This window comes from Danio rerio, chromosome 7, assembly GCF_052040795.2.
Source record: "Danio rerio strain M-AB ecotype USA chromosome 7, GRCz13ab, whole genome shotgun sequence".
Lineage (NCBI taxonomy): Eukaryota > Metazoa > Chordata > Actinopteri > Cypriniformes > Danionidae > Danio > Danio rerio.
Genome location: NC_141027.1, coordinates 74,242,782 through 74,266,493, shown reverse-complemented (window position 1 = coordinate 74,266,493; position 23,712 = coordinate 74,242,782). Strand labels below are relative to the sequence as shown.

General features: G+C 38.6%; 1 protein-coding gene across 22 annotated transcripts in view; it reads left to right on the top strand.

Moving 5' to 3' along the window:
* pmfbp1 (polyamine modulated factor 1 binding protein 1) overlaps positions 1-23,712 on the top strand; it is a 326,759-nt gene that overhangs the window by 154,551 nt on the left and 148,496 nt on the right. For 16 of the 22 annotated variants that reach the window (XR_015496469.1, XR_015496468.1, XR_015496471.1 and 13 more), the window contains one exon: positions 22,611-22,685. Coding sequence is in view for 10 of the 22 variants with exons in the window: in XM_087262201.1 (XP_087118327.1) it covers positions 22,611-22,685 (75 nt within the window). In the remaining 12 variants the exon portion in view is untranslated. Of the gene's footprint in view, positions 1-8,912; positions 9,100-9,799; positions 10,264-10,723; positions 10,842-22,610; positions 22,686-23,712 lie in introns of those variants that run through there. The other 6 variants (XM_087262203.1, XM_087262207.1, XM_087262202.1 and 3 more) reach the window with 3 other exon arrangements.

The window sequence follows — 23,712 nt, the reverse complement described above, 5'->3', positions numbered from 1 at the left end:
AGAGCTGGTTTGGTTGAGTGTGCCACTAGGGAGCGTGAGGCTGGGGCTATGAACTTAATGAAGTTTGACTAAACTCATCAGCGTCTGAGTATCAGGATCTCAGAGACAGAGAAAGCAGATGCAGAGGGGGAAAAAAAGCAGAAATTTCCAAAGGAAGCCGCTCACTTAGAGGTCATCACTGTTCTGCAGGAAGTCCCATGTGTATGGAGAGGGGGTAACATAAAAAGTAGGGTCACGGGGTTGTAACCTACCTGCTTTGTCCTCGTTCTGGATTTCATTTTCTCTCTCTCTTAACAATGAGAATAAACTCCAAACTTTGCTTGACTTATCAAATGCAAGGATTGTGGTACTGTGAATGATTTACAGCTGTAGTCAAATTTTTTAGCCACCCTCCTGTTGATTTATTTTTTAATTTTCAAATATTTCCCAAATGATGTTTAACTGTGTGATCACACTGAAAGCGGAGAGAGCATCAAAGTAGCCGAAAGTCATTCATTTTCAATGGGAGCTGGCGGCGAGGAGCGATGTGGCGCATCATTGCCAGTGTGGGCGTCGAGGAGAGTTGAAATCAAGTCAGCTTTAATGTAATGAGCTATGACGCTGTTTGGCAGCAAGCTATCAGAATGTAGAAGTCCACCGCTTGAGAGGATTCCACTTTGTTTCCAACCACAGTTGTTCCCAAGGGTTTGATTATTGCGGTTGCCGGATTTCGCCAGATTTCCAATTACTTACAGGGATTTCTTACAGGGAAATATGCTAAAAAAGAGTTACTGCCGAATTACTAATGTGCATTAATGCTATTTCAAGAGTTCCCACCTAGATATGCTTGGCATTAATAGCAGGTTTGGCATGCTGTCCTGGAAGAGAACTCTGAGCTTGGAAATAATTGAGCCCAAGGCTCCCGCCAGGTCAATAAACATATAAGGGGATCTGAGATCAGGTAGGTCAAGGAAAAGGAGGAGATGGGGTGGAAGGGGGGATTCTTCTATAACGAAGATAGAGCAGTAGGGAGAAATCTGTCCATTTATTATAAGCTTGGATTAATCTGACTGGATTATTACTGATTACAGATGAGCAGCCAGTCGTGTTCAATCATATCATGTTCTTCTCTTGAAATTAATAAATTTGCTAATATTTTGGTTGACATTTTTTTTAAAAATTAAATAAATCTACGTGGATTAAATGCAATGGAGATGGCACGGTGGCTTAGTAGTTAACACTGTCGCCTCACAGCAAGAAGGTTGCTGGTTCAAGTGCTGGCTGGGTCAGTTGGCATTTCTGTGTGGAGATTGCATGTTCTCCCCGAATTGGTGTGGATTTCCTCCTTGTGCTCTGGTTTCCCCCTCAAGTCCCCCCAAGGTTTGTGTTCAGTGAGCAAATCTGTAATGTATTGAGGTCCTAAGCCATTTAGTGATTTATAGACAAGTAATAATACTTTAAAATCTATTCTAGTAAAATATATTGTAGTCAAATTTAATAGCCACGCTCCTGTGATTTTCTTTTTTCATTTTCAAATATTTCCCAAAAGATTTTAAACCCTGTGATCACACCCAAAGCGGAGAGAGCATCTAAGTAGCCAAAAGTCGTTCCTTTTCAATGGGAGCTGGTGGCGAGGAGCGGCGTGGCGCATCGTTGCCAGTGTGGGCATCGAGGAGAGTTGAAATCAAGTCAGCTTTATTGTAATGAGCTATGACGCTGTTTGGCAGCAAGCTATCAGAATGTAGAAGTCCACCGCTTGAGAGGATTACACTTTGTTTCCGACCACAGTTGTTCACAAAGCTTTGATTATTGTGGTCGCCGGATTTTGCCAGATTTCCAATTATTTACAATGATTTCTTACAGGGAAATATGCTAAAAAAGAGTTACTGCCGAATTACTAATGTGGATTAATGTTATTTCAAGAGTGCCCACCTATATATGCTTATCATCAATAGCAGATTTTGCATGTTGTCCCTGGAGAGAACTCTAAGCTCAGAGATAATTGAGCCCAAGGCTCCCGCCCGGTCAATAAGCATATAAGAGGATCCAAGATCAGGTAGGTCTCGAGAGCTCCCCTTAGAAAAAGGAGAAAAAGGAGGAGATGGGGTGGAAGGGGGGACTCTTCCAAAACAAAGATAGAGCAGTAGGGGAAAATCATCCCATTTATTGTAAGATTGGATTAATCTGACTGGATTACTACTAATTACAGATGAGCAGCCAGTCCTGCTTAATCATATCACGTGCTCCTCTTGAAATTAGTAAATTTGCTGATATTTTGGTTGAAATTTTGAAAAAATGTAAATAAATCTACGTGGATTAAATGCAATAGAGACGGCACAGTGGCTTAGTGGTTAGCACTGTCGCCTCGCAGCTAAAAGGTTGCTGGTTCGAGTCCTGGCATGTCTGTGTGGAGTTCAGATGTTCTCCCCAAATTGGTGTGGGTTTTCTCAGGGTGCTCTGGTTTTCCCCACAAGTCGAAAGACATGGGGTGTAGGTGAATTGAATAAACCAAATTGGCCATAGTTTATGTGTGTGAATGAGTGTGTATGGGTGTTTTCCAGTACTGGGTTGCTGATGGAAAGGCATGAATGAATAAAATTGAAATAAAAAATACTAATAATAAAGTCATATAAAATCTGTGGTCTGACAGACTGCCGTGGATTTGTAAACATGGTAGTTCAGAACACATTACCTCCCTTGCATAAAGAAATGAACATGCTGCAGATAAGAAACGAAATAACCCATTTCCTCTATTCAACGTCTCGCTCAGCCTCATCCTCTGGCGCATTTGCTTATGTGGCTGTTTTGTTTGTGCCATTGATATGAATGAAGTCTCCCTGACTTATTTCTTTTCTTCTTCTTCTCGCTTTCATTCCATGATGCTGTTATTCTCCGTCTGTCCTCTCCCTCCCTCCCTCTTCCATCTCTGGTGGCAGGGGGGGAACTTACAATGCATTTCACGTCCAAGTGGAAGTGTGTTGCTATGGTGGTTGCTAGGGATTTAGTCTGGAGTGACGTGAAAAGTCCGAATATTTAAGGTGTCCTTCTAACACAGGGATGTTTGAAGCCGCTCGGAATGAGCAATCACCTCTGAGGGTTGCATTTTCTCGCCTCTCCCTTTCATTATCATGTCTGCCTCTCTGGAAATATCACCATTGATTTTCAAAAACACACTGACGGATAAACTCGGGAAGACATCAAGCTATGCAAAAGAGCTCGGCTTTCTAGGCAATACCTGGATGGTGCTATTGTGCAATACACAGTCATTGTAGGAATCTGTGGTAGGAGTAAACATGTTTTTGATGATCTGATCAGACACACACACACACACACACACACACACAAACAAGTATGGCAGCATTTCAATTCTTTTTCTTCACCTTTTATTGCCCAGCACTGGTAAAAGCAGGTTCCTATTTACCCAAACAAAAACATATTTTTTGTGATTATTTTTGTGTATTTTTGCTAAATTTGTGGGAAATTTCTTTTAGAAATTTTTTTTTATACATTTTTGGACATTGAAAACCTTGAATTACACTCACCGACCACTTTATTAGGCACACCTTACTAGTTCCTGGTTGGACCCCCTTTTTGCCTTCAGAACTACCTTAATCCTTTATGGCATAGATTCAACAAGCTACTGGAAATATTCCTCAGAGATTTTGATTTATATTGACATGAGATCATCACACAGTTGCTGCAGATTTGTCAGCTGCACAACCATGATGTGAATCTTCCATTCCACCACATCCCAAAGGTGCTCTATTGGATTGAGATCTAGTGACTGTGGAGGCCATTTGAGTACAGTTAACTTATTATCATGTCCAAGAAACCAGTCTGAGATGATTCGCGGTTTATGACATCGTGCGTTATCCTGCTGGAAGATGGGAACACTGTAGTCATAAAGGGATGGACAAGGTCAGAAACAATACTCAGGTGTGGTGTTGACACGATGCTCTATTGGTACTAATGGGCCCAAAGTGTGCCAAGAAAACATCCCCCACACCATTACAAAAACCACCACCAACCTGAACTGTTGATACAAGGCAGGATGAATCCCAGCTTTCATGTTGTTGATGCCAAGTTCTGACCCTACTGTAAACCCGAATTAGTTGACTTTACTAGATTGTTGCATGGAAACCCGTTGCACAAAATAAGTTTAGTTTTTACATATATATATATATATATATATATATATATATATATATATATATATATATATATATATATATATATATATATATACGACTAAATAGTTTAAGCTGTATTAAAAGGAAACCTTTAATGGTTGTAGAAGACAAATCAAATTTGCATTAGTAGTCTTTACCTAAAATCATTAGTTCACATCACAAATTTTAGAGAGGATATGTTTTTGTAAAATAACTATTAAATTGACACATCATTGTTTATCATGCAATTTAGTACAATTAAAAGTAATACTACTGACATTTTTCAATTTTAAAGCACAAATAAAGCTCGTAAAGCACAAATAAAGCTCAAATAAAGACTCATCAGACCAGGCAACATTTTTCCGATCTTCTATTGTCCAATTAGGGTGAGTCTGTGTGAATTGTAGCCTCAGTTTTCTGTTCTTAGCTGACAGGAGTTGCACCTGGTGTGGTCTTCTGCTGCTGTAGCTCATCTGCCTCAAGGTTTAACATGTTGTGCATTCAGAGATACTCTTCTGCAGACCTCGGTTGTAACAAGTGGTTATTTGAGTTACTGTTGCCTTTTTATCAGCTCAAACCAGTCTGGCCATTCTCCTCTGACCTCTGGCATCAACAAGGCATTTGCCCCCACAGAACTGCCACTCACTGGATATTTTCTGTTTTTGGACCATTCTCTGTAAACTCTAGAGATGGTTGTGCATGAAAATCCCAGTAGATCAGCAGTTTCTGAAATACTCAGACCCTTCCATTCTGGCACCAATAATCATGCCACGATCAAAGTCACTTAAATCACCTTTCTTTCCCAGTCTGATGCTCGGTTTGAACTGCATGATGCGGATCCCACAGCAAAAAAAAAAAAAAAAGAAAAGAAAAGAAAAAAAATGTATATTGACAGCTCAAGGGTTTACACACAGGATCGAGCACATTTAATTTGTGAATCCAATGTTTTTTAATGTTAAATTATTCAGAAATATGAACAATATCCTGAGTGCCCAAAATATGCAAAAAATCTTCGTCAACTTAAATAAATAAATAAATAAAAAATTGTGGGCACCACACAGTTTTGTAGCATTTGCTTGATTTCTTGTTAAATTTACACTGTAAAAAATTGTTAGTTACATACTTTAAAAGCGTGTAAACCTATTGCCTTAAAAGCAAGACAAGGCAAGGCAAGTTTATTTATATAGCACATTTCATACACAATGGCAATTCAAAGTGCTTTACATAAGCAAGAACACAAGTAACATAAAATACAAAGAATAAACCTGATTAAAAACAGATAAAAATGTGTTAAAACAGGTTTCTTTGTTGTGAAAGGTGTTCTTTATGTATTGTCTTTATTGTTCTTTATTGTAAAACAGGTGTCTTTATTGTGAAAACAATAGTGTGATCTGTCGGACGCAGCACAGTGCTCATTCAGTAAAGCCGCAGCTAAACAGATGTGTTTTAAGTCTTGATTTGAATATGCCTAATGTTGGAGCACATCTGATCATTTCTGGAAGCTGAGGGGGGAGTAGTAGCTGAAGACCGATTCAGCCTGCTTTGCTTTGACTGAACTCCTGGACTTTCTAATTTACTTGATCCTAATGATCTCAATGACCTGTTAGGTTTGTTTTCGGTGAGCATATCTAGTGATCTACAGAGAAGTAGTAACACTTTAAAATCTGGGTCCCACTTTATATTAAGCGTCCCTAACTACTATGTACTTACATAAAAATAAATACAATGTACTGTGTTTATAATGTATTTGAGAACACTTGTGGTGCTTTTGAATTGGGATAGGGGTTGGGTTATGGACAGGTTTGTTGGTATGGGTAGGTTTATGGGTGGGTTAAAGTGTAAGGGATGGTCAACAGTGTATTTACAAATGTAATAACAAAAGTTAATTACAGATGTAATTACATGCATTTAATCAAGCATACGTACACAATAAATGCATGTATTTACACAATAAGTACATTGTAACAAACTAATAGTTCCTGTGTAAGTACATAGTAGTTAAGGCCACTTAATATAAGTGGGACCAAAATCTGTTCTGAATGTAACCGGGAGCCAGTGTAAAACCTGAGGACAGGTGTGATGTGCTTTGATTTTCTGGTTCTGGTAAGAATCCTGGCTGCAGTGTTCTGGATGAGCTGCAACTGTCTGACTGTCTTTTTGGGAAGGCTAGTGAGGAGTCTATACGGTAATCCATCCTGGTGTTGATAAAAGCATGAACAAAGTCCTCAAATTAACTTGTTGCAATGAACAGCAAGTTGATTTTACTTTAAAAAATCAGTAAATCCATTGACTAACCTTTTATAAGTTTGCACAATGTTTGTTTACTTAATAGTTATATAGCAACAAGTTTGCTCTCTTTTTTTTTAAGTAGAGTCAACTTATCGCTTGTTTTACTGAATGGTGAAATCCTGAAGGGTCTGCCTAATGTCCTTTCATCACCTTCCTAATGGAGTGTTTCTCTGGTGCAGTTTGTGTGCCGTGAGGATGTTCTTGGTCATGGGTAGCGAGGAAATAATTGATTGTGTTGAAGCAGACTTGGCTGAGGCCACGCTTGTCATTGTGAGCAGCTTGGTAGGCAATCAGTGTTAACTAACTGTTCTCCAGAGACATTATTGAGGAAAGGGTCAATACGAGCGTGGAAGGAAGGATCAGGTTTTCGTCATCGTCTCCTCTCACCAGCACTTGTGAACTCTTTAACTTTCTGCCTTCACAACAAAGTGTATCTCATGAAAGACATGTTCTTCAATTACACACACTCCGGGGGAAGAGATTCTTTTCCCTGTCTTATTGAGCTCTTTCTCGTTTGTCTCTCTGTATCAGCTGCTGTGTTTATAGTTTAGAGTCTCTTTTTTAGTGTTTTTCTAATCAACTCGGTCTCTGATGTTTCTCCTAAAACTCCTTTGGAGAAATAAAAGATGAAAGAAATGTTGAAAGTGAGCAGCTGCTAAGAGACTTTTTGTTCGGCATGAATTTGGGAAATGTTTGATGAGTTCACAAGTTGAATTCATTGACTTTACTATTGGATATTTTGATATGTATCTATTTGTAGACGATATGTGGGTCAAAGAAGGGTTTTAAGTATTAAAACAATTAAACTACATATTTTCCTTCTACCATGTGTTCTTTATTCATGTGTAATTTATTTGTGAGAAAAAAATAGAAATAACTAATTTACAATAAAAACATTATCAAAAACAATCAGAACATTTATATATATATGATTTTATATATATAAAATATATATATAATTTATATTTATATATACATTTATATATATAATTATGCAGGTTCTTTATTCATGTGTAATTTATTTGTGAGAAAAAAATAGAAATAACTAATTTACAATAAAAACATTATCAAAAACAATCAGAACATATCTGTCTTTCAATCTACACTCTCAGAAATAAAGGTACATGAGCTGTCAGTGGGGTGGTATATTTTCAAAAAGTATACATTTGTACTTAAAGGGTCCATATTGGTACCTCAGAAGTGTCAGTACCTAAAAGAATTACCACTTTTTTACTTTTAAGAGACTAATATGTACCCTTAAGTTATTAATATAAACTCTTCATGTAGATACTCTTTATGTGTACCTTTTGTAAAGGTACCACCCCAGTGACAGCTTGTGTACCTTTATTTCTGACAGTGTAACATCATATTTTAATGAAATCTTGTCAGATATATTTAGTTATAAAAAATAAATAAATAAATAAATTAGTTATAAAATAAATAAATTGTAATTTTACGTCTTTAGATCAATTTTATTCCAATGACATGGTTTTGTCTGTTTCATTTTTGACAACCTATATTCTATATTTAAGTCATTTAAAGTAAAGGTCAGAATAACTATACACAAAAATGTTTAAAAAAAAAAAAGAAAGTAAAACAATTGTGAAAAACTGGCAGCAGGGCTTCCAGAGATATTTCATTAAATTTTAAATATATGTGGATGTTTCCCAGAGATGAGTTGCGGCTGGAAGGGCATCCGCTGCGTAAAAACTTGCTGGATAAGTTAGCGGTTCATTCCGCTGTGGCGAACCCGGATTAATAAAGGGACTAAGCCGACAAGAATTTGAATGAATGAATACTTTAGCCTTTACTACAGTAAATACTTATTTTATATATATATATATATATATATATATATATATATATATATATATATATATATATATATATATATATATGTTGGAACTAAACCCTATAGTGGCTCCCATAGTGGCTCTACACCCTTTTTTTTTTACATGCAATCTAGTTTACTTTAATCTCAAATTAAACAGGGTGTCTATTCTCAAACTATGTGTAACACTTCACAGTATGATGTCCATAATCCCAGTTGGTAGCCAGGGATGTCCTCTTATCCCAAGAACCTTGTTGTAACATGGTATGCTTTCTGGAGCGGTCTTGCAGACACATCAGACTGTGTAAGATATTGACAGCATTGCGGTCTACATTAAGTTCATACATTGAATGCACATTTGTGTTTAGGGAGGGGGCTATTTAGGAGGAAGATCAATAGAAGGTTAAATGACCAGCCCCTCTTTTGGCACTATAGGCCCAGAGAGAGCAAGACAGAGTCGCCCATCCGATCTCTACCCCTCCTTCTCTGCTTCTGCAGCCATCACACATACTCTGCTTAGTTAGCCTGGGAAAAAAAGAGCCCCAAACCCCGATCAATAACTTTGGTCCTGTCTGCCTAATTGCTCATTGGTTGACATTGGCACCCGGCTTTATGTAAGTGCATTTTCCTGGAGTGATTCACTCTTCTCTTCACTCTCTCTCTCTCTCCACCTCCCTCTCTTTACTCTCAAAAACACCTCACGCCCTCCGTTCCTTCCTTGCCGCCACGTTTGGGATGGGAAACCCGAACCGCAGTTGTCACGTCGGGACGCGAGCATCCAAAAGCTCCAGCAAGACCTGCTCCTTTCTCATCAGGCCCAGGAGCGTTCAGGTAAATAAGCTCCGCTAATGACCATTAGGCAGATAAGACTCGCTCTTGCTCTCTCGCGCGCGTTATGCAGATCCGCGACAGGAAATTACCTTTTTTTTTCCCCTTCGTCTTTCTCCTCCCACACCCCCACCCGCGTCGATGATTACCGTCCCTTCAAGTCTTAAGTGTGGAGTGTTTGCATAGCGCCCAAATTATTCTCATGGCATCCTGCATGAATAAACAAATGCATGAGGGCGCATCCGTCAATGCGTTCGGCTACACATTATTTGTATATGGAAATTTAATTTAGGTTCGTTTCAGTGAGACGATAATGTCTGAAATACGCGTTGATTACAGAAGCGCTATTTGCATTTCATTTAACACTGAGAGCTAAAGCTACCCTGCCCTTCTCTCTGGATTCAAATGCGATATTGATCAGCTAGTCTAGGGAGCTCCGATCAAAACAATGATGTCGGTCCTGAGAGTCACATGCATTTTAACCGTTGTTTTTACATATAAACAAACAATTATGGTCACTAATCGAAGGTGTGATGCAATTCCAATCCTCCATTTGCCACAAGAAGCGTTTTGCTAGTCCTTACAGCTTTTTTTTTTCAGTTGTAGTGTGCTAATGTCATGATTTAAATGAAGTATTGATCAGTTTAGGAGGGGAGAATGGAGAGAGAGCGCAATTGTAAGGCAAAGAAAGAGCAGGGTTATCGGCTTGCATCACACACCGAAAAGCAGAGCATAAGGATGAGCTGGGTTTTTAGGATTAAAGGGAAACGATTCTCATTCTTCCCTCATCGTTTTAGTCCACAATCGGTGGTCGGAATTTGACTGTTCGCTGTTGCACAGATGGATGGAAACGCAAGGCATGGTTTGAAATGCTTGTCACCAGACCGCAATCAATGGGTAAAGCAAGATCCGACTGTTTGATTTAGGTGACTTAGGCGAATTTGTGGATTACCCTCGGGCCTCTAATGAGTGCGGCTCATTAATTGATCGTCAGCGGGGAGTCTCCGGGCCTCCATTTTGGATATGAGGATGTCATCTCGCTGTGATTTGAAATGCAGGGATGCCTAATGATGTCGGACTGGACCGGAACCAGAGGTTAGCCAAACCTCCTCCTCCTCCTCCTCTCTCTTTCCGACTCCATCATTCCCACCTCTCCGTTCATCCCAGGTGACTGTTATTGAGTGATTATTTATTTTGATGTGACATGATGGGCCTTGCTTTAATGATTTGGGAAGTAACATACTTGGAAAAAGGCTTGTCATGGTGCAATAGTATACATCTTATATATGTCACCAAAAACCGTAAAGATCTGCCTGCAGAAGAATGGCTTGTTCTCTTCCTGACGAACAATGAGCTGCGATTTCGCATTTGGTTAAGAAGCATTGATTTTTGTTTCTGCATTCAGTGCAGTGCTGCCCTAGCCTGTCTAGAGTGTCCGCGTGTATGTGAAGGGTCCCGCATCCGCTCACAGGAGATGTTTGGGCAGCGATGAGGGCCAGATTTCACATTGCCGGAACTCTAGTCATGGCGGGTTCTGCTAAGCAAGCAGGCGAGCGGAGAAAGAGTCTCTTTGTAGTGGATTGATTTTCTCTTCCTCTGCGCCCTGCCCTCTATTGTGGTTGGATAGCTGGATGTCCAAGAGCAGAGGCTGTGGGATCTGCAGAGAGAGCTGCTAGAAAACCAGCAGGTGCTCCAGAACCGACACGACTGCAACAAGGAAGCAAGATCAGGAGCTACAGGCTCAGGTAAAAGCTCGACGGCCAGGCCCAGGCTACTCTGGCCCTCTCTCTCTTATCTCTAATGCTTTTGTTCAGGGCTCTTCTTTGTGACATGCTTTGATCTCGGACCACTCCATTTGCCGTAATTTATGTATTTTTCTGTTCTTCCAAGAAGGATCATTTCACATAAGAAGAATAATGGGTGTAATTACAAAGAACAGGCTTGTGATGTTGCACACAGTGTTTACCAAGAAGAAATGTTCACTCGGGGATGAATTTGAAAAGCCTTTGAAAATATATATATTTAAATGATCCCATTTCAAGCTACCCTGTTTAGCTTGAAGCTTCAGTTGTTTTTCTGCCTTACAATGTGGTGCTTGCGGGAATGACAATGGTTTGTGAGCTATAGATGGACAGATTTTTTAGCTTCCAAAGGATGGTGACACATTTAATATACAGCGTTTGGTGGGCTAAAATCTTTATGTGCTATATAAGCTATATAAGCTTTTAGACAGTGAGGTACATGACGTGTTGAGCAGCTGCCTTGTCTGAACTCTCACAGCTCGACTGAAGTGAGAGTTTACTTTGAGACAGGTGTTTCCTCTCCCCTGTAGAGATGAGTAGAATCCCAGACTTTTTTCCAGGAAACATGAATCCAGAAAAAAGGAGGGAAAGTGCAGATGTATACCCTTTCTTAAACCCTTAGGAGTCTTAATAGAGGTCTAAGTTATGCCCATTTATGAATCTGGTTTGTTTACGGTGTTTATTTTATTTTATTTCTCACAAATCCCTCAGGAGAAATTAAAAAGTGTTGTAGCGTGTGCGTGTTTGTGTACTTATTTGACCTTGTGAGAATTTGAGCTCACCAGTGGAGTCAGATTTTGCAGAGTTTATCCTTGCAAATCAGAGCTCTGAGGCATTTTGGAAATACAGTAAGGCATAGAAGGTCTGTATGTATTTACATTTGGATATGTGTGATTTTCCATCTGTTTTTTAGGCTTTAAAGTGTGACAAATAATTGAAATGCATAATATTAAGCAAGTAGTTTGTTGTATTAGGCACATAGCTGTAAGCTAATCTATCCTTGTAAATCAGAACTCGGAGGCATTTCGGAAATACAGTAAGATGAAGAAGGTCTAGATGTACTCATTTGAATATGTGAGATTTTCCATCTGTTTTTGTAGGCTTTAAAGTGTACCATATATGTAATTAAAATGCATCAAATTAAGAAAGAATTTTGTTTTATTACATAGCTGTTAGCTATCATTGTAAATCAGAACGCTGATGCTGTGTTCACACCAAGCGTGGCTAAATCACAATATTCGCGCAAAAATAGAATATTTAGAGTTTACTCGCTTCATTCGTGCATCAAATCCGCTTCATTTGCTGTCAAATTCACTTCACAACATACGCCGATTGGTGAGATGGGCAGGGCTTCTCTGTGCCCGGTTACTTTAGCTTCGTTGCTAAATGGCTAACATGAATTTCATTGAGAAAATAGCTGTGTTTATGTGCTTTATGAAGGCTGAAAAACAGCTTTGTTTCGTTTGGAGCCGTGTCTGAGTCCACTAGATCCTTTCCGAGGTGCACCCAGCTCTATGAGTTCATAAACTCCTTTAGAAACTGTACCTGGATGATGGAAGCATTCAGCGGTGCTTCTGACTGAGCCAAGCCCAGTTTAATGAACTGTTGTCCGGTGTCGGCAGGAGTAGGCGATATGTCATAATCACGCCCCCACAAGAGCAAGCTCCTGATTGGTTAAGGCGGCACAAATGTCTGTTGTAGTTCAGATTTTCGAACTCAAGCAATTTATGCAAAACATGCAATAAGTGCGTTAAGCACATCAATCACACAAAATGCATAACTCGTGCCGCTTCATTCTATGGTGATTTGCGCGTATCGCGCCACATGATGTTTATTCACATCTTTGCATTGACTTAAGATGTAAATCACTTGCACTTCATGCTTCTTCCGTGCCTGGTGTGAATGCAGCATGAGGTATTTTGGAATGAGAACAGAACGAATGGGAAGATCTGTGTGTACTCACATTTGGATTTGAGGGATTTTCCTTCTGTTTTAGGCTTTAAAGTGTAACATGCATATTAAAATGCACCAAATTAAGAAAATAGTTTGTTTTATTAGGCACATAAGCTAATTTATCCTTGCAAATCAGAGCTCTGAGGCATTTTGGAAATACAGTAAGACAGAGCAGGTCTGTATTTATTGACAATTGAATATTAGTAATTTCCAATCTGTTTTTAAGGCTTTAAAGTGTAACGTACATAATTGAATTGTATTACATTAAGCAAACTATTTGTTTTATTTGGCACATAAGCTAATTTATCCTGGAAATACAGTAACATGGAGAAGATCTGTGTGGACTCTCATTTGGATATGAGGGATTTTCCTCCTCTTCTTTAGCTTTAAAGTGCAACATATATAATCAAACTGCATCATATTAAGCAAGCAGTTTGTTAGTGACATAGCTGTAAGCTAATTTATCCTTGTAAATCAGAGCTCTGAGGCATTTTGGACATATAATAAGACGGAGAAGGTCTGTGTTTGCTCCCATTTTGGATAGGAGTGATTTTTTATCTGTTTATTGGGGCTTTTAAGTGTAACACAATATTGAAATGCACCAAATTAAGCAAGCAGTTTGTTGTATCACATAGCTGTAAGCTAATCTATCCTTGTAAATCAGAACTCTGAGGCATTTTGATAATACAGTAAGACGAAAGAGGTCTTTATGTACTCACATTTAGATAAAAGGGATTTTTCTTCTGTTTTTTAGGTTTTAAAGTGTAAAATACATAATTGAAATATCTCAAATTAAGCAAGCAGTTTAGCAGTGTATTAGACACATAGCTGTAAGCTCATGTTTGCTGCAGTGAGACTCAGAGCCCTCCCCTCCAGCATGGCACTGTTGACCAATCAGAGCTCAGGCCAGTGCTGTCCGTCACCAGTGGCTGTGTCACCTGTCGCTAGGCGTCATGGCAGACTTGTTGGGGGAGCTTTATGCTGATTGCTGAGAGAACAATCTCGCAGTGCCATTGTTTACCAACAGTCTCACAGTGAAGTTCATGACCTTTTTACTCTCTGGCTGTGGTTTGTTTTTTATCAAGTTGGCCATCATCACTGCTTTGTGCTCTCTGTCTGAAGTTTCTGTGCAAGTTATCAGTTCCAAAGGCTTGAGAATGTTTTTTAAACAGATGTAATAAGGTATATGCAGAAGGACTTTTAATATTGCAGTAACCTGGGTCAAGCGCTTCCGGTGAGCTGTATGCAGTTACAAAATCATTACATTTAGGGTCTTCTTTCTTTCAAAATAAACAATCTTCACTGCCTGATTGATATACGATATAAAGTGGGTCTCAGATTTTGCAAGAAGCACTGCATTAAATTACGTTTACCCACTCCATGTCTTTAAAAATTTTTACTCAAGTATTTTCAATGGTGTTTCTGCACATGCCTGCTGATCCTGGCAACTAAATGAATGCTGAAGTCTATTTAACTGATTGTATTTTAATTAAATTACCACATCAATGCTGTAAAAGGAACCGTATAACATTGAAAAAGTCACATTGTCCCTTCACCGGAAGTTTATCGGTATGGGAAGAAACATTATGGCTGCGATCAAAACCGCATACTTCCATACTATACAGTATGTTTAAATCCGTATGCGAGCCGAGTAGTATGTCCGAATTCATATAGTTCGAAAAACAGTATGCGAGAAGTACCCGGATGACTTACTACTTCCGGTGAGATTCTGGAGTGTGCATCCCATGCACGCTGCGCTATCCCATGATGCCCTGCGAAAGAATTCATAAATGGGAGTTAAGCGACGCAAATGACGCAGGTACGTCACATGACTATGTCAAAATGGCGGATGTAGTACATCCGAATTCCATTCATACTTTTCACATTCATACTGTATAGAACGTACTTTTCTAACGGCCGAGTAGTACGTTTAAATGCTGTACCTACTGAGTAGTAGGTGGTTTCGGACGCAGCCTAGCTGTGCATATACCCTATTATTTAAGGTGCTGTTAGTATTTTTTTCCTCTTCATGATTTGCTGATAAATACAATAGTCACATATTGTGCTGGCACCTGGTGGTGTGGATCCAGTGTCATCATTGTGGAAGCATTATTTATATGATATTTGTATAATGATTACACAATTTGGGCAGTAGCGTCGCTACTAGTAGAGACGCTACTAGCTTAACTACGATTCTCAGTAGTGTAACTACTTTCTGAATCAAGTAGCTTTTCAGTAGCGAAGCTATTATATTAGTGAAGTAGCGCAGTAGCGTCTACACAAGCTACATTTACCGATCACGGATCAAATAGTGACGGCAACAACATTCACAGAGCTGTGAGGCCGGTGTCAAGCCAATGAAAGTAAATCCATATGATGGCGAGAATGGCAATTTCTTCTTCCTGTTTTACGGTGTTCGACAACAAAGTATTTGGTGCGTTACTGCCACCTCTGGTGAAACTTGCTTGATGGAAAGATGACTGAGGGAGAGGAGGTATTTCTGAAGCAGGATTCCTCGTGACCATACCTCGAAAAGTACATGTTCTGATGCAATAACTTAATTTCTGATGCTGCACACAAAAAATAAAAATACTTTAGTTTTTTTCTATATATATATATATATATATATATATATATATATATATATATATATATATATATATATATATATATATATATATATATATATATATATATATATATATATATATATATATACAGGGCTTAACATTAACTTTTTTGACCACCAGCCAATGTGGCTAGTAGTTTTCCAACATTACTAGCCACTCACCATTTTCACTAGCCACATTTTTATTGTTGGGAAAATAAGTGTGAAAACATGCAAAATATAGCAGAATACTATCCTTTTTATTTAACATAACATATGCGCAGTCATATGTCGTGGCTAAAGGTCCCAGATCACCAGTTAACTACACATAAATGGGGAGTTATTCTCCCATTAAAGCAATGTTATTGTATAAAAAAAAAGATAATTAAACCATATTAATGCAAAAGAAAGCAGGTAAAAAACATAACTGTGTGATAATGAAAGGATGATCACACACGCATGGTTAATGATAGACCCATAAATTATCTTTTCAAAGAATGGTTAAACCGAAAGCAACTGGCGCTGCTTACAATAAGTCAACTCTGGAACTCTGGAAAGCAGCAAGACTGTAGCCTGTAGGTGCATGCTCCTCCCTTTTTGTTCAGTCTATTTGAAAGAGAATCGATCGCATCAGTTGTGTTTCTAGACACAGTTGCTTCACAAAAGGAAACGGGAACGTGCACGCGTTATAAACAGTCGCGCGTATCACCTCAGCTGTTAGCGCGAGTGATTATCCTCTCATCCGTTATTCACCTGCTTTGCTCGCGCGAAGTTGCGAACGCAATTATTTTTGTCAGTCGTGTTGCTTCTCGATCGCCTGTGCATGCATATTGGACCATCCATATTGTCGAACCCTGCTTTTAAGAATTATCTGGGAAAATTATTTCCCACCAGCCAAAGTGGCTAGTGGGGAGTGTCTGTCTTACCCGCCACCGCCGAAATCTACCCGCATGTGGCGGGTTAGCGGGTGTTAATGTAAAGCCCTGTATATATATATATATATATATATATATATATATATATATATATATATATATATATATATATATATATATATATATATATATATATATATATATATATATATATATGCGCAATATCACACTCGTAGCAGTGGTGGGAGGCATGCACTGGTGCACAAGGCTGCAGGTTAATAAAAGAATAACAGTAAAAATAGCAAATTCACTTAAGACATTTTAGATAGTATTCTATTAACAATAGAAACAGTTGCTTCCAGTCCTCAGCCCTCAGTTCCACTCAAGGTCTCAGTGACCTCTGACTTAGTTAAAGTGATAGGCAAATGCGCTGAACATTCTTATATTAAGCAATTTGTGTTAAGTTATTCATTAGTTAAAATCAATTCAAAGTTAAATACTCATTCAAATAATCATATTTAATAAAAATACTGAGAAACATGATGATGAGGAAAGGATAAACGTTGATTCATGCTGAGATGGATTAAAAGGTATAAATCCGAAACCTTCATTACGGTCTTTGAATGAACTCTCCAGCTGTTCATGCATGACTACCAAATAACTTAGGACCAAGATTCTAGTGAACTTCTTCGATCATTTTAACTTAATCGTAACTTAAAATTAGAAGTGTAACCCTTTTGCCACTAGAAATTGGGTGCAACTTACATATCTTGTACCTTTCATATGATCTTAAATCTTTCTAGCTTATTTGTGCGGTGCTGTTGTGTATGTGCTTGCGGTCTCTCTCCCTCATTAACCTGTATGGCCGTGGATCTGAGCTCTAGCAGATGTCTCTCTCTAGGGGTCTGGATTTTATATTGGAGTTATACATAGCCATGGCTGAGGGGCTGCTGAGAAAAGGTCAGGCCTTAGTGAGCGAGTCTGATTATAGCTGGGAAATAAGTGCTCCACAGGGCTGATTGCAAGAAGGTCACCTCCACCAAGGGTCAGACTGAATGAGTTTGTCTGTGCGCGCGCCCTCAGAAAGAAGCTTCTATTGCATTATGTTTCTCAAGCCTGGTGCCGCCCTGTAGGTGGACAGAGTCACTGCAGAGCTCATTTCAGCCACAAAAAAAGTGAAGAAAAGCTGGAGAAGCTAGGGAAGAAATGCTAGGAGAATGGGCTGTCTTATGCTTGAGACGATGCCAAGAGAAGACATGCAATTCCAAAATCAGGGTGAGATTACATGTTGAAGTATAGCAAGGTTTTGTGTTGGGACCGGGGCGACATAGTGGCGCAGTGAGTAGCATGATCGCCTCACAACAAGAAGGTTGCTAGGTCCAGCCCCAGCTGGGTCAGTTGGCATCTCTGTGTGGAGTTTGCATGTTCTCCCCGTGTTGGCATAGGCTTCATCCGGGTGCCCTGGTTTCCCCCACAGTCCAAAGACATGCGCAAGCCAAAAATCAGGGTGACCAAAATCAGGGTGAGATTGCATATGCTGTGTAAAACATATGCTAGATAAGTTGGCGGTTCATTCCGCTGTGGAAAATGAATAAATGAAAGTCTTCACACCTTCAACTTTTTTCCATAAAACAAATGAATTTCTTTCTTTCTTCTGCTTACCAGGGGTGCTTTTACAAAAACCATCGTTAGCTAACCAAGGTCGCAAGTTGCGTCGTTACAAAACTAGTTTGTTTACTTGGTGTTTCCCACATCCATCATTCCAACGAACATTCGCAAACTGGTACGCGTACAACTACATCTATAGAGCTGTAGTTAGGTGCACAATTTCTAATTTGTGTTCTATTCTTATCCCCCCTATGCCCTATTCATTTAGAACATTCCAACATTAAAAGTGCATTAAATGATAAAAAAAAAAACATTAAAGTTATCGCTCTTAGGTGTAATTTGTTTTTTAAAGTATTTTTACAGTTCAGTTTTGCGCTCCCTTTGTAGTGCAATTTGAAAACATTTGTGCCATCTGGAACACAGCCCTAACTCATGTCGAAAACTATAGGTGACCTATTATTTGAAAGTGGAATTTACGTTACGTCTTGCTTGTGAAAATATTTAGCATACGTTAATAATTCTATTTTATAGCAGGCCTAGATTATTTATTAAGAAATGTATCTCTACAATATATGATATGAGCCTGTTGGTTATAACATTTCTGCAGTGGTTTATATATGTCAAATTGTAAACGTAGACTTTTCAAAAAAATAAAAATAAATAAATAAGCAATATCCTACCTAAAAATAATAATAATAATAATAATAATAATAATAATTTCTTCATTTTATAATAAATAGCCTACTGTAAATTATGTCTACAACCATAAGCAATTTATATGATTTATTTTAGCTTAGAGAATATTCCCAATAATATTTGTAAAGCAAACATATATATGTCTTAAATGTATCGTTTACCCATATTTTAATTAATATGGAAAACGTGTGCATGTTTTTAACAAAACTAATATTGGATTTGCGTGTTGGTGTAAAACAATCAGTGGCGGATTTAGGCATGAGCAATATGGGCGATCGCCCAGGGCGGCATCTTGCTGGGGGTGGCACAGGGAGAAGGTGCAAAAATAAAAGCGTCCCCTTGTAAACGCATTGAGATACGATTTAATTTTTGCAAGTCTATTAATTTAGAGTGGCAATCCCAGAATAAAGACTTTAGGGTACGTTCACATTTGGCATCTTTTACACACATCTGTTATTCTATGTGCAAGCGAAACAACACTGGTTAGAGCACAGTGACGCATGCTCACAGAAAACCTTTTACGCCTCACACGCTCCTGTGTAAATCCTGGTTCTTTGCATGTACACCGATAAAATACAAGCTGCCCATGCATGATGAAATCAGAGTAAAAGCCTTTTATGTAGAGGTGTTGGCACATAGTGAGTTTTGCAAGCCGACAAAAGAAAAGTTTATGTAATATAATGTTGATGATACTTTCACTAAGTATGGCTATAAAGCAGAAAGTAAGGATGAAGAGTCAGGGAGGTAGGACTTCATAACTAATTCTCAGGCATGAGTCGGGTCTAAGACAACAGATAATTCTATATATATATGTATTCTATAGAACTGTCATAATTAATATACATGAAAAAGATTTCTTAAGTCAGTGCTGCTCAACCCTGTTACTGGAGATCGACCTTCCTGCAAAGTTCAGCTCCAACCCTGATCAAACACACCTGAACCAATTAATTAGGACCTGAACAGCACTTGATAATTACAGGCATATGGGTTGCAAATCGGCAGGAAGGTTGATCGCCAGGAACAGGGTTGGTCACGCCTGTCTTAAGTGAAATTAGCATATCACTCCAGTTGTTTTCCATTGTTTTATTTATTTTGAATAATAATTGTTTATAATATAAATAAATATTAATCAATTGTTATATTTATTGAAAAAATAAATTTAACAATAGAGGCGGCGTGGGTGTATGGGGTGGTTCGGCCAGGGTGCCATTTAAGCTAGAACCGCCACTGAAAACAAAATCATTCGCACAACAAATTGTGCTTTTTTTTTCTCTAAAGAAGTTGTCACTACACCCCGTTCAGAACGTCTTCATAGATTATAACTAGCGCTGTCAAAGTTAGTGCGTTAACGCATGCGATTAATTTTAAGTGAAGTTTATTTATAAACAAATTTCGAGAGGATCACGTGCTTATGATTGTTCACAGCTGTTTCAACTTTAGCTGATGACTGATTATCCTATCAGACGATTCTTAACTCACTATAAATAGCCAGACTTTTCTCATCTCAATATCTTCGTCTTGAAGAAACCCCCCACCCAACCCTACTTTCCCTCCTTTCAAACGGGCGTCACGGTGGCCAGCGATTAGCGCTGTTGCCTCACAGCAAGAATGCCCCTGGTTTAATTCCTTTCCAAACCAGACGGCATTTCTGTGCGGAGTTTGCTCATTTTCCCCGTGGTCGCGTGGGTTTTCCCAGGGTCTTCAGGTTTCCTCCCACAGTTCAAAAACAAGCACTCTAAACAATTAATTCAAATACTTTAGCTAAACTCTGAGTACACCTTTCAGCATCCATATCTGACACTTAGCTACAACAAGCAAGAGAGGGAGTCATCGAGATCTACCTGAGCTCAAACTCCCCTCTCGCTTTGCAACGGGAGGGAGCCCAGGGCTCGAGGATCTTATAAGCTCAGGGCTCTCTCCCGTGACAGCACGCCAAACTAGCTTTATTATCAATCATCAGCTAAGTGTGAACTCTTGAAATAATTAACGCGTAAAAAAAAAATTATGCAATTAACGCAGTTGCAGGTTTTTTTTACTTCCTGTTGTGGTGGACGTGTGTTTAACATGCAAGAATATGGATAAGACCAAGGAAGCACTTTTTGAAGGCAAGTTTCAGTATAAACAATTAGTCGCATCACCAGGCTCTCCAAAGTTTCATGCAATTTCGGGTGTTTCATTTTTAACTTTCGACTTCTGTTGTAAGTTGATACCGCATGGCGAACAGAAAGAAAATCTTCCGCATTTCATGACTCTGTGTTCCTTTAAGGTAATAAAATCACTGCTTAGGCTACACGGTAGAATTTTAATAAGAGTATAATCTTAATCATATTAAAATCAGAGTATTGGTGTCTTATGTGAATGTACTCAGAAAGTCTCTGGTGAAGTCGCGAGCTGTCAAAGACAGGGCATAACCAATCCCTAAAATAACTAATTAACTAATAATAGCTAATTAACATTAACTAATGACTAATTATTAATAAGCAGCTAAAAAGGAGGTTATTGATGCAAAAGTCATAGTGAATGGTTTATGTCAGAATTAGTATATCAGTTCAATTATGTATGACGTAACGTGTCATTGTTAAAATATGAAACATGAAAAAAAAAAGAGTATACATATTAATTTGTTCTATACTATATGAGCGCTGGTTAATCGTTGCTTTCGAAAACACTATAGGGTATATGCCGAGCTAGTGCTGTTCCCATGCTGATACATCTCCGGTGATCTGTTATTGTGAACTTTTTTCCATTTTATACGGTTCCTTATACAGCATCGATGTTGTAATGTCATTAAAATACATTCAGGTAAATAAACTTTAGCATTTATTTGGTTGCTCAAGCGTAAAACGAGACAAAAAGCTGTTTACTCGCACGCGCCCGTCAGAATCGGCAGGCTAGTGCAGAAGCTCCATTGAATATACTGGGGTAAAATAAATGGTCATATTATAAAGATATGGCAGGGGAAATGTAATTTAATGCAGTGCTTCTTGTACAATCTGAGACCCACTTTAAATCGGATATCACTCAGCCAGTGGAGATCGCTGATTTTTAAAGAAAACAGACCTTAAACGCACCGGATTTTGCATTGGCATTCAATTCGCTGGAAGCGCTTAACCCAGTTTACTGTCAAATTAAAAGTCCTATTAGCATGCTTCGGCATATACCCCATTGGTTGGGTTTAGGGAAGAAGGAGGGTGGGTTAGTCTGTCAGTCAGTCAATCAGTCAGTCAGTCAACAGCGGCCTCTGGTGGATTTACACAAGAACAGCAGGAGTGAATGGCACACGAGAGAGAAATTTGAGATCTGAAAAAGTGTACACAGCGGATTTGCGAAAACAAAAACTGCAAAAAACATTCACCATGTATGTTAAGGATCTGGAACTACATTACAGCCACATAATAACATTTTAATTTCTCTCTTTTAAAAATCATTCATTCTTGAGTGCACATCTGGACGCTATAGCTTTTTGAAGGATCTTCACCCATGAGGTTAAAACAAGCTCCTCTGTCCACAGATCATACTTCACCACACTCTGAACGGTCACAGTTTTCACCTAGAAATGAATCTGCTTTGGTGATTGAAACTGTGGCTGCATTATTACTCACCGGTGGCTCTGTGAGTGTGTGTACGTGTCTGTCTTGTGTGTTTTAATGACGCATACATCCTTTATCTGCAGTCTGCACTTAATCCCAGCACTGCTGGCTCAGGAACAGATTACTGACAGCAGATGTGATGAGAGCAGAGCAGGGGAACCCGACACACACACACACACACGCACACACCTCCGCTTCTCATTATGACAGAACAGTGCAGCCATTTTCTCACTGCTCTGTTTGTTCTGAGCTTCCATCTTTGCTCTGGTTATTGTCTCCTTCTCAAAACACGTCTGCGTTTGACAGTAAACATTTGTGATGTGAATTTCATGATCTCTGCTCATGTGTGCGCATGTGTGTGTGTGTGTGTGTGTGTTCACAGGATGAGCAGATACAGCGGCTGGAAGAGGAAGTGTCCAGGCTGAAATCATGTCAGCAAAGTTCAGTCAATCCGCAGGTACTTGTCTTTACTATCGTGCACTCTTGGTTTGACTTTTCAGTCTGTCCCACAACTCCCAGTATCCATTCATTCATTCATTCATTTTCCTTTGGCTTGGGGCCCTATCATACACCCATTGAATGTGGCGCAAGGCGCGGCGCAATAGTCTTTTGCTACTTTTAGCTCGGCGCAAGGATCATTTTGAGGTGTTGCGCCACACTGTTTAAATAGCAAATGCATTTGTGCTCAAATGTGCGCCCATGTGTGTTCTGGTCTAAAAAAGCAGGTGTGTTTTGGCGCGTTGCTATTTTGAGAAACTGTAAATAGTCTGATCTTTAGACCAGAACAAAGTCGGTCTATTGTCTGGCGCAAAGTGCGCCTGGCTTACACACTACAAACAAGATGCAGAGCAATACGCAAATATCTTTACACGTGAGAAAAATATAATATCTTAAGGATATATATATATATATATATATATATATATATATATATATATATATATATATATATATATATATATATATATATATATATATAATGATATATACAGGATATAAATATAAATGATTAAAATATTACAAAACATATTCATTTCTAGCCTGCATGAAGATTTAAAAACCACTGCCTTACTTTCTTCATCTCGGGAGGCTTTTTCAGTTCATTCAATTTGCTTTTGTATAATGTTATTATTATTAGCAGTATTATTTATTATATCCATATTTATATTTGTTTTATTAAAAACAAGCTTAGATTTGTCCACCTGTCAAATTTTAGACCATATGGGGCATGGCAGGTGTATTTGGAAATAACTCAGTATTTTAACCACACTTGGTTATTATTGTTCATTTATTCGTTTGCTGGAAATTAGAACTGAATTTAGAAATAGTTTTGAAACAAATCTTTGCGCTTAACAAATGAAATTAATTATTTATAGGCTAATTGATGTCTGTGCGTAAAGGTTTCCCTATCCACGAGAGCAAAAGTGAAAGTGAACTTACTTTACGTCAAAATGCGCTTATGGCGCGTCGCAGCTGGCTCTTAA